Raw genomic sequence first — 12,500 nt, 5'->3', positions numbered from 1 at the left:
CAGGGACACACGTGACACACGTGACACACAGTGACACACAGGGACACACGTGACACACTGGGACACACAGGGACACACGTGACACACTGGGACACACGTGACACACGTGACACACAGGGACACACGTGACACACTGGGACACACAGGGACACACGTGACACACGTGACACACGTGACACACAGGGACACACGTGACACACAGGGACACACGTGACACACAGGGACACGCAGGGACACACGTGACACACGTGACACACGTGACACACAGGGACACACGTGACACACAGGGACACACGTGACACACTGGGACACACAGGGACACACGTGACACACGTGACACACGTGACACACAGGGACACACGTGACACACTGGGACACACAGGGACACACGTGACACACGTGACACACGTGACACACAGGGACACACGTGACACGCAGTGACACACGTGACACGCAGGGACACACGTGACACACACTCTGAGGAGTTTTACTGTCACCAAAGAAAGAGAGAGAATCATCAGAGTCTCTGAGCGGACAGGAAGTGAGTGTTGGACCTGGTTCATGTGCAGAAATAAATTGGAGAGCATTCTCTGGATTTTCACCACATCGACTCTGATTCAGATTTTTGTTTGTTCTTTTTTTAAACCAGTGACACACAGGGACACACGTGACAAACAGGGACATGCAGGGACACGCAGTGACACACAGTGACACACAGTGACACACAGGGACACACGTGACACGCAGGGACACGCAGTGACACGCAGGGACACGCAGGGACACGCAGGGACACACGTGACACACGTGACACACAGTGACACACAGGGACACACGTGACACACAGGGACACACGTGACACACTGGGACACACAGGGACACACGTGACACACTGGGACACACGTGACACACGTGACACAGGGACACACGTGACACACTGGGACACACAGGGACACACGTGACACACGTGACACACGTGACACACAGGGACACACGTGACACACGTGACACACAGGGACACATGTGACACACAGGGACACGCAGGGACACGCAGTGACACACGTGACACGCAGGGACACACGTGACACACAGGGACACACGTGACACGCAGGGACACGCAGGGACACGCAGTGACACACGTGACACGCAGGGACACACAGGGACACACGTGACACACAGGGACACGCAGGGACACGCAGTGACACACGTGACACGCAGTGACACGCAGGGACACGCAGGGACACACGTGACACGCAGGGACACACGTGACACGCAGGGACACACGTGACACACAGTGACACACAGGGACACACGTGACACACGTGACACATGTGACACATGTGACACGCAGGGACACACAGGGACACACGTGACACACAGGGACACGCAGGGACACGCAGTGACACGCAGGGACACACGTGACACGCAGGGACACACAGGGACACACAGGGACACACAGGGACACACTTGACACACAGGGACACGCGTGACACGCGTGACACACAGGGACACACGGACACACTGGGACACGCAGTGACACGCAGTGACACGCTGGGACACTCGTGACACGCAGGGACACTCGTGACACGCAGGGACACTCGTGACACGCAGGGACACACGTGACACGCAGGGACACACGTGACACACGTGACACGCGTGACACACGTGACACGCGTGACACACAGGGACACACGTGACACACTGGGACACACGTGACACACTGGGACACACGTGACACACTGGGACACACGTGACACGCAGTGACACACAGGGACACACGTGACACACTGGGACACGTGACACGCAGTGACACACAGGGACACGCCGTGACACACAGGGACACGCAGTGACACACGTGACACGCAGGGACACGCAGTGACACGCTGGGACACACGTGACACACAGGGACACACAGTGACACACTGGGACACACAGTGACACACAGGGACACACGTGACACACAGGGACACACAGGGACACACAGGGACACACGTGACACGCAGGGACACACGTGACACACAGGGACACACGTGACACGCAGGGACACGCAGGGACACGCAGTGACACACGTGACACGCAGGGACACACAGGAACACACGTGACACACAGGGACACACGTGACACGCAGTGACACGCAGGGACACGCAGGGACACACGTGACACGCAGGGACACACGTGACACGCAGGGACACACAGGGACACACGTGACACACGTGACACATGTGACACATGTGACACGCAGGGACACACAGGGACACACGTGACACACAGGGACACGCAGGGACACGCAGTGACACGCAGGGACACACGTGACACGCAGGGACACACAGGGACACACAGGGACACACAGGGACACACAGGGACACGTGACACGCAGTGACACACAGGGACACGCCGTGACACACAGGGACACGCAGTGACACACGTGACACGCAGGGACACGCAGTGACACGCAGTGACACGCTGGGACACACGTGACACACAGTGACACACAGTGACACACAGGGACACACAGGGACACACGTGACACGCAGGGACACACGTGACACGCAGTGACACGCAGTGACACGCAGTGACACACAGGGACACGCGTGACACACAGGGACACACCTGACACACAGGGACACGCGTGACACACTGGGACACACAGGGACACGCAGGGACACACGTGACACGCAGGGACACACGTGACACGCAGGGACACACGTGACACGCAGGGACACACGTGACACACTGGGACACGCAGTGACACGCAGTGACACGCAGGGACACACGTCACACACAGTGACACACTGGGACACAGGGACACACGTGACACACGTGACACGCAGGGACACGCAGGGACACACGTGACACGCAGGGACACACGTGACACACTGGGACACGCAGTGACACGCAGTGACACGCAGGGACACACGTCACACACAGTGACACACTGGGACACAGGGACACACAGGGACACACGTGACACACAGGGACACACAGGGACACACAGGGACACACGTGACACACAGGGACACACGTGACACACAGTGACACGCAGGGACACATAGGGACACACGTGACACGCAGGGACACACGTGACACGCAAGGACACACGTGACACACGTGACACACAGGGACACACGTGACACACAGGGACACACGTGACACACAGGGACACACGTGACACACAGGGACACACAGGGACACACGTGACACACAGGGACACACGTGACACACGTGACACACAGGGACACACGTGACACACAGGGACACACAGGGACACACGTGACACGCAGGGACACACGTGACACACGTGACACACAGTGACACACAGGGACACACGTGACACACAGGGACACACGTGACACACAGGGACACACGTGACACACGGGACACGCAGGGACACACAGGGACACACGTGACACATGGGACACACGTGACACGCAGGGACACGCAGTGACACACGTGACACGCAGTGACACGCAGTGACACACGTGACACGCAGGGACACGCAGGGACACACGTGACACGCAGGGACACACGTGACACACAGTGACACACAGGGACACACGTGACACACAGTAACACACAGGGACACACGTGACACACAGTGACACACAGGGACACACGTGACACACGTGACACACATGACACACAGGGACACACGTGACACACATGACACACAGGGACACACGTGACACACAGGGACACGCAGGGACACACGTGACACACAGGGACACGCAGGGACACACGTGACACACAGGGACACACGTGACACACTGGGACACACGTGACACACGTGACACACAGGGACACACGTGACACACAGGGACACGCAGGGACACACGTGACACACAGGGACACACGTGACACACGTGACACACGTGACACACTGGGACACACTGGGACACACGTGACACGCAGTGACACGCAGGGACACACACGTGACACGCAGTGACACGGAGTGACACGCAGTGACCACTGTTTCTGTCTACAACACAGTCACAGCACTGACAGCAGAATAAATCTATGAAACACAAACTGGGTTGTTTTTTTTTGAACACGTGAGTTAAAATGTTTTCATCTCTTTCTGTGATGTAATCCTGATACACTGATGCAGAGCACCGGCTGTTTCTTCACTTACATTAACGATGATTGATGAAGAGAAACGAGATCAAACCTCTGACATGATGCCTGATAATATCCTGGCCTGGCATCAGAGGAGCTGAGCTGAGTGTTGTGTGTTGAAGAATGTAAATGACTGTGAGGCATTCAGGAACTACAGTGAGAGTAGGATGTGTGGGGACTTAGATCATCTTCAGTTGTTTGGGAACTAAATGAGTGAGTCTTTCAGGAACTAGGGTCATTTAGTGTGTGGGAACTTAAAGGAAGTAAACTGAGCATGAGGAGTCGGGGAGTATCTTGAACGCCTCATGTCTCTGTGCCCTGTTAGGTGATCTGGGGAAGGCACACGACTGTCCCGGGGGCACCAGAGCTGGAGGGGCTTCCCTTCGTCAGTTAGTTAATGGTGAAAACATTAGTCTTAGTTTAGTTTTGAAAAGGCATTGATTAAAGTCTAATTTACACATAAATGTTTAAACCCGATCTGCACCACAGTCTGCGGCTCCAGGGATCGAACCAGCACCCTCTGACCGACACAGCGATCACATGAGTGCAGACGAACAGAGAACTTGTTTGATCAGAGGAGCGCTGAGGGGAAACAACAACGAGACAACAACATCCACATGTAGAGCTGGATGGAAACTAACACAACACACCCACACTGCCCCCCCACCCCGAGTCTCCCCCCGCCCTGACCGGGTTTAGACCCCGGGGACAAACAGCTGCACATGACGCCATCACACAGGAATCCTGCCCTGGCTGCTGTTGGCCCGCTGTGTGTTGGCTGCTGCCCCCAACGCACGCACGCACGCACGCACGCACGCTTGCACACACACACGCACACACACACACACACACACACACACACACACACACGCATGCACACACACACGCACACACACACACACACACACACACACACACAGACTTTAATGAGCTGATCTGGAAGCAGTTTGTGGATGTGGACTCAAACACAAAGAAGTTCACTCTGACAGTTTTTACTCCTTTGATTCTCACCTCTGCTTCTCGCTGCCGCTTTAACTCCAGAAGAGGAGGAGGAAGGAGGAGGGAGTCAGACGGCTGCTGTCGGAGGGTGGAGGCGGAGTTTCCTCCCTCCCTCACCTGCTGTTAAATGCTGGTTTCCATGGCAACGCTGCAGAGCCAGAAACAAACAGTCCCAAAGTGTGAGGAGGCCTGCAGGGAGAACCACTCAGAAAGTTACCGTCACTTCAGATCCTCGTTTCTCTGTTCCACTGACTTTACAAAAAGTCCCAGTGTGGATCTGTCCTCCAGAAACACTCCCAGTGTGGATCTGTAACACTCCCAGTGTGGATCTGTCCTCCAGAAACACTCCCAGTGTGGATCTGTCCTCCAGAAACACTCCCAGTGTGGATCTGTAACACTCCCAGTGTGGATCTGTCCTCCAGAAACACTCCCAGTGTGGATCTGTAACACTCCCAGTTTGGATCTGTCCTCCAGAAACACTCCCAGTGTGGATCTGTAACACTCCCAGTTTGGATCTGTCCTCCAGAAACACTCCCAGTGTGGATCTGTAACACTCCCAGTGTGGATCTGTCCTCCAGAAACACTCCCAGTGTGGATCTGTCCTCCAGAAACACTCCCAGTGTGGATCTGTAACACTCCCAGTGTGGATCTGTAACACTCCCAGTGTGGATCTGTCCTCCAGAAACACTCCCAGTTTGGATCTGTAACACTCCCAGTGTGGATCTGTAACACTCCCAGTTTGGATCTGTCCTCCAGAAACACTCCCAGTGTGGATCTGTAACACTCCCAGTTTGGATCTGTCCTCCAGAAACACTCCCAGTTTACATTTTACTGACAACAATACGCTTCAGCTCTCACATCAGGGCCAGGCAGCAGAAGGGCCCCCAGGGGCCCCAAACCCCCCTGTGTTACTCTGTGTTCAGAGTTTTTGAGATCATGAATCCAAATTCCTGCAGCAGAACTCCTCCCACACACCACCAACCAAACCCTGTACAACTTTCCCAGCATTTTACTGTGTCAGTTCTTTAGGAGCTCACTGGTAGCCTAAAATGGTCTTTAAGAAACTGTGTGTTACGTGTTTTTAGAATCAGACTCAAACATTTGGACATAACCTCACATCTGTCTAAAACACTGCTCAATGGTTCTGGGTATGTGTCACTAAATTAAATGTTTCCTAAATGGAATTTTGCATTCACTGCTTACAAACTCCACACTCTACCTGCTGTCACCTGTCCTGCAAACAGCAGAGAGAGTGAACCTGAGCACCTGTGGGATTCTTTGCCCTGAGTTCAGACTCGCAGGTGTTCAGCATTTGTTTAGTTTCTGTAGGAAGTGAGAATCATACTCGCCCTGCAGTGCGGGGGTCTCGCAGTCTGGTTCTTGACCGTGTGTTGGGTCACTGGGGGACTGAATGGAAGTCCAGAACAAAAGCTCAATGGAGGAACTCTGAAGTAGCTTCTGACCTTTGACCTCTGACCCCTGACCTGCTGTACAGACTCTGATGTCATGATTGAGGAGCGTCCAGTTTACTGCTGCTCAGCTGAACGCATCACAATCAACTGTTGACTGTTTAATTTTGGATCAGTGAAATGTAAAGACTGTGATGATTTTCTGGTTTTACCTGGTTTCACCTGAAACTGTCGATATATTAACTGATAAAGCAAAGGACTGTTCCGGGCTGCTTACTGATATTTTAATTATATTTATATAATTAAACAAAACATTTTAAGTATTTAAATATATCCAGAAACAGGTTTCTTGTGTTAAATAGAGATTAATGTGATTATGTCAAGATGTATTACTTTAACACATCATGGTTCCACTTTGTTTAAACAGAACTGAGTTAGTCACATAAATATATTTAACATGTGGTCTGTAGATATACGTGTGATAGATACTGTGTGATATGTGTGTGATATACTTTGGGTCCATTATCTCAAAGAAAATAACTTTAAAAGGCCAAATACATTCAGAAATATATAAAGTGATTTTATTTTACTTATCTTGTGATTTTTACTTAGTTATTTAAAACTATCACTTGTTACGTTTTTATTTTATTTATTATTTTCTAACCAAATTCATTTCAAACGGGCGAACTAAACTGACCTGATAGCATAAATGAACGAAATAAACAAGTCACATCAAAGTTTTGGTTGATAATTTAATCAAGTATACACACACACACACACACACACACACACATATATATATATAATTATTTAAAATGAGCCGCTCTCTTCGCTCGCGCGCTTTATGCTAATCGTCTCCTCTGCGCGCACGAGCTGAGTTGGAGGAGAGTTGAGCGCGCGCCAGCAGCAGTTTCCAGCTGCTCGTGAACCCGACCGTTAGTTTTTCCTCCGGTGGGTCTGTCGGCTCTCTCTACCCCCTCTGCTCCCCGCTCGGCTCGGGAGTTTGTCCTTGTGGTTTCAGCCTATTCTCCCGGTCCTCTCCGCATCTCCGTCTCTGAGCTCCGGATCCCGCTGTCACAGTCGGTCCGCTCGGTCCTTCCGCCTCAAAGTTTCCGTTGGTCCGATTCCCCCGCTGACATCCCCGGTATCTAACCGTTACTTTGGACTCATGGTTCAGCTCCCTCTGTCCGTTTTCAGACCCGGTCCGGTGGGTCTGATTGTCCGTCTTTCTTGTCCGGTTCCTTCTTTCAAAGTTTCAGACATGGGTCGGAGTGTGCTGGTCCCGGTTCTGCTGTCTGTCATCTTGGTTGGACTCACGGCGGGAGTCCCAGAAGGACCGGACGTACAAGGTAACACCGAGCTAACCTGCTAACGTACCTCTTCTTTAAAGTGAGGTCACGTTAGCTAAACTAACATCAAACAGCAGAGTAACGGCTCTTTAACCAGCATTAAACCATCAGAGACTGAGTGTAACGGCAGGTTGTGTCACCGTCTAAAAAGGCAATCTGTCTACCTGTAAAGCTAACGGTAGGTGTACCGCTAACATCTGTGACCTGACAAACTCTAGTCCCTGATTATCAGTAGCAGAGGTATTGATCCGGTGAAGTCAGTCACGTGGTAGACCTGATCCACACTGAGTCCGGCTGCTTCCATTAACATTACATCAGATTAGGTGACGTACATAGAGTCACACTATGTATCATGACATTAGTAAATGTGACTTGTTCATAATAGATTCATGTTGACAGTGATTGAACCTGCTCCTCCGGTGAGAGGACTCTGTTATTGAACCACTGACCTGATCATCTGCTGGTCAGAAAACACAGTTTAATAATACGCTTCTGTCAGCAGCTGATGAGACGACTCTCTGATATTCACTCACTCACTCCTTTGTCTCTTCGTACGTCCTTCAACTTCTCCTTTATCTCACCTCTATCTTCATCTCCTCCTTCACCTCCTCCTTCATGTCTTCCTTTGTCTCTTCTTATCTCCTTTAACCTCTCCTTTATCTCTCCTCCCTCATCTCCTCCTGTGTCTTCTCTCACCACCTCCTCTTCTGCCTCTCCTCTTTATAATGACCTCCTGTTTTCTCCTCTCTCTCTGAAATCTGCAGGCCGCTTTATAATCTGAGTAAACCTGTTGCTGTGGTGCATTCAGGTGCGGTGGTAACCTTCAGCTTCCAGTGTCTCCACAGTCTACATCCTTGTGTGTTGTTTGTTATCAGGTAACATGAGTAGTCAAAGTGTGTTGAGCCGCTGAGCACCATCCGTCTCTGTAGATCAGTGTTTACAGCCCTGACTCCTCTGAGTGACATCATCAGGACGGAGGACAGGAAGTGACTTGTTTTTCTTCCTCTGTGGTGTTTCTGTTCAGCCTGATATCAGACACATGGAGTTCAGGCCTGAGGCAGGTTTCTGATCCTCACACGGTCCAGCAGGCTGCAACTTGAACCACGTACAACAAAATCAGTCACCAGATCAATAACGAAGTTTATTTTAGTTCTGTAATAATAAATAATTATTTGACATTCCGTTGATTATTCATTATCAGTTCTTACTACATTAATATATTAACTGCCACCATCACTTCCTGCGTACTTCTGTAAATAACTATTGTAATATTGTTTTTCTGGCGGGCACTGTCTCGCCTGCATTAACCCGTACTCTTGATATTTTACATGTTCACTGATATCTGAGTTGTTTTTGTCCTTCTCTAATCTGTACTGTATTTTTGGAGCTATCTGGCTCTATAACTTCCATCGGGATTAGTTCTATCTTATCTTGTCAGTTTTCGATTACCTGTCTGTTCTTCATCCTCCTCAGTGATCGATGTGTTGGGTCTCCAGGACTCGAAGCAGAGCATAGCGGCGGTGGAGAAGTTATCGGGCGGCCTGAGCGCGCTCAGTGACGTCTACGTGGTGTCGACGTTTCGGCTGCCTGCAAAGCTGGGCGGAGTCCTGCTTGGTGTCTACAGCAAACAGGACAACAGGAAGTACCTGGAGCTCGCCGTCATGGGCAAGATCAATAAAGGTTGGACATTAAAGATGCTGACCCCGCCTCCTGACGTTTACAAACACTGTCTCCAAACACGTCAAATGTTTGATCGTTTACTTACCTGGTTTTTCCAACGTCCTTCCTATTCTCTGCTCCTCCTCTCCTTCCTTATCTCCGTCCTTCCTTCCTCATGGCCCGTATTTCTCCTTAAATCCATCCACACTATCGTCAACACATCTTTACTGTCTGACTGTCTGACATGTTGAACTCTGCTGTTTCCACTCGGTGAAACGTTCAAACCACAGTCTCCATGTTTAAGGATGGAAAGATCCGGTATGTTTGGAAACTCTGACGTCTCCTCCTGAATTTGAAGTTAAGCATTTGTTGGATTGAGTCAGTGAACGTGTCACAGCTCTGCTCTCACTCTGCTTATAGGTAGATCATGTTCAGGGTTGATAGTTGGAATCACAAAGCTCAGCTCGCATGGAGGAGCGTCTCTCCATCACACTCAGCATGTGAGCGACCAATCAGATGAGACCTCAGAGCTGGCAGAGACCCTCTGATCAGCTGATGTCAGTTTGTGACTGTGAGGTCAGCGAGCAGGATGTCCTGGTCCTGGTCCTTGTCCTGGTCCTGGTCTCGGTCCTGGTCCTGGTCCTGGTCCTGGTCTCGGTCTCGGTCCTGGTCCTGGTCCTGGTCCTGGTCTCGGTCCTGGTCCTGGTCCTGGTCCTGGTCCTGGTCCTGGTCTCGGTCCTGGTCTCGGTCTCAGTCCTGGTCCTGGTCCTGTAGATTTGAATGTTTTCTTCATCCTGATCCCTCTGTCAGCCTGATGGCTCTAGTCTTACCCACACTTTCTTTAAAGACTGTGTGTGCGTGTGTGTGCATGTGCGTGCGCGTGTGTTTGGGCCCAGTGTGACCTTTGACCTCTGGACAGAAGAATGAGTTCATTATAGAACGTGCAGCTGCTCGGTGACAGGATGAACTGTGTGCTTTATGTGATGAAGATGATGAAGCTGCTGTGTGGGTTCGTAGTTGTTCTCTGTAAAGGAGCCGCTTTGATCTGACCCCTGACAGCTGTGTCATCAGCTCCCCCCTCCCTCACCTGTGTGACTGACACAGGTAACATTAGATCTGTCTCACAGTGCTCACTGTCTGCTTCAGTCTCTGCCCTCTGAGTAAATATAGAATATAAAATGATCTGCAGAGAGAGAGAGATACTTTAATTGGGTGTTGCAGCAGCTCAAAGACATTTTACTATGATGACAGTCCGTAGCTTCCACTGCTGGTGTACAGTCTGATGGCCGTGGGCACAAAGGTTCTGCACCTGGGTGGGATGAGGCGCTGGCTGAATGAGCTGCCCATCTGCCCCAGCTCATCATGGAGAGGGTGAGAGGGGCTGTCCAAGATGGCTTTAAGTTTGTCCTTCATCCTCCTCTCAGCCACTGACTCCACAGGGTCCAGTTCAAGCCCGACCACAGAGCGGGCCTTCCTCACCAGCTTGTAGAGTCTGTTAGCCTCGCCAGCCTTGATGCCACCCCACCAGCACACCACAGCAAAGAACAGTGTGCTGGCCACGACAGACTGGTGAAGGCCTTCAGGAGCCTGCTGCAAACACTGAAGGACCTGAGTCTCCTCAGGAAGAGCAGCCTGCTCTGTCCCCTCCTGAAGAGGGCGTCAGTGTTGTGAGACCAGAACAGTCTGGTGTTGATTTGGACCCCAAGCTGCTTGTATGAGTCCACCCTCTCCACTCTCTCCCTGGATGATGATGGGGCAGGGGACCTCCTGTTCCTCTGGTAGTCCGCCACCAGCTCCTTGGTCTTGCTGATGTTGAGCTTCAGGTGGTTGCTGTTGCACCATGCGATGAAGCTCTCTATCAGTCCTCTGTACTCCTCCTCCTCCTCATCATCGGTGATGCATCCAACAATGGAGGAGTCGTCGGAAAACTGGTGGCAGGAACCAGAGTGGAACCGGAAGTCTGAGGTGTAGAGAGTGAAGAGGAATGGTGCCAGAACAGTTCCTTGAGGTACGCCAGTGTTGCTTGTCACCACCTCAGAGGCACAGCCATCCACTCTGACATACTGTGGCTGGCCAGTGAGGTAGTCCAGTATCCAGGCTGTGGTGTCAGGGTGCACAGGGTTACATCACCAGCAGCTTGTCCCTCAGAAGGCAGGGCTGGATGGTATTAAAGCACTGGAGAGGTCACATGACTCTCTCAGTGCTTCCTGCTTCTCCAGGTGTGAAAGGGACTTGTGGGTCAGGAAGATGAAGGCATCCTCCACAGCAATGTGCAGCTGGCATGCAAACTGCAGCGGGTCCAGAAAAGCAGGTCGCAGTGTCCTCAGGTGCTGAAGAACCAGCCTCTCAGATGTCTTCAAAACATGTGACGTGAGCGCCACAGGTCTGTAGTCGTTGAGTCTTTGTGTGTGTTGTGTAATCAGCCTCCACACTGTAACAAACTCAACATGTGGCCTTAAAGTGAAGCTGTCACACACATGCTGTTTGTTTTCCTGCTCTGCAGTGCAGCCGTCTGCTTAGTAAACAGGCTGTAAGAACAACAGGACACAGTCACAGAGCTCATGAACACATCATCATCAAATTTAACAGAAGACAAACTAAAAACAACAAAAACACTGTTCATGTTCAGACTGCTGCAGGAGGTCAGCACTGCTCCACCTCTGACCAATCAGCACCTACCTCTGAAGCTCAGCGTTCTTATTCTTATTGATTAAATCTGTTCATCTCCTCTCTCTCCTCAGTCCTGGTCCGGTACGTGCGGGCGGATGGGAAGCTGCACACAGTGAACCTTCAGAACGCCGCGCTGGCAGACGGCCGGGCTCACTCCATCATCCTCAGGCTGGGTGGTCTTCAGCGCGATCACATGCACATGGAGCTCTACGTCAACTGCCGATTGGCCGACTCCAGCCAGGGCCTTCCGCCATTGGTCCCTCTGCCCAGGGAGGTGGAGATGGTGGAGATCAGACACGGACAG

General features: G+C 51.6%; 1 protein-coding gene across 1 annotated transcript in view; it reads left to right on the top strand.

The window, feature by feature from the left end:
- Positions 1-7,407: 7,407 nt before the first annotated feature.
- LOC138606732 (thrombospondin-3a-like) overlaps positions 7,408-12,500 on the top strand; it is a 20,922-nt gene continuing 15,829 nt past the window's right edge. Inside the window, exons 1-3 of the mRNA XM_069679161.1 lie at positions 7,408-7,867; positions 9,341-9,547; positions 12,268-12,500. The exon at positions 12,268-12,500 is cut by the window's right edge and continues 21 nt beyond it. Coding sequence (XP_069535262.1) covers positions 7,687-7,867; positions 9,341-9,547; positions 12,268-12,500 — 621 coding nt within the window. The 5' untranslated portion in view covers positions 7,408-7,686. The remainder of the gene's footprint in view (positions 7,868-9,340; positions 9,548-12,267) is intronic.

Source organism: Semicossyphus pulcher, unplaced genomic scaffold, assembly GCF_022749685.1.
Source record: "Semicossyphus pulcher isolate SPU_LCO1_2020_fin unplaced genomic scaffold, fSemPul1.0.p SCAF_30, whole genome shotgun sequence".
In the NCBI taxonomy this organism is placed as follows: domain Eukaryota; kingdom Metazoa; phylum Chordata; class Actinopteri; order Labriformes; family Labridae; genus Semicossyphus; species Semicossyphus pulcher.
This window is presented reverse-complemented; position numbering and strand designations above follow the sequence as displayed.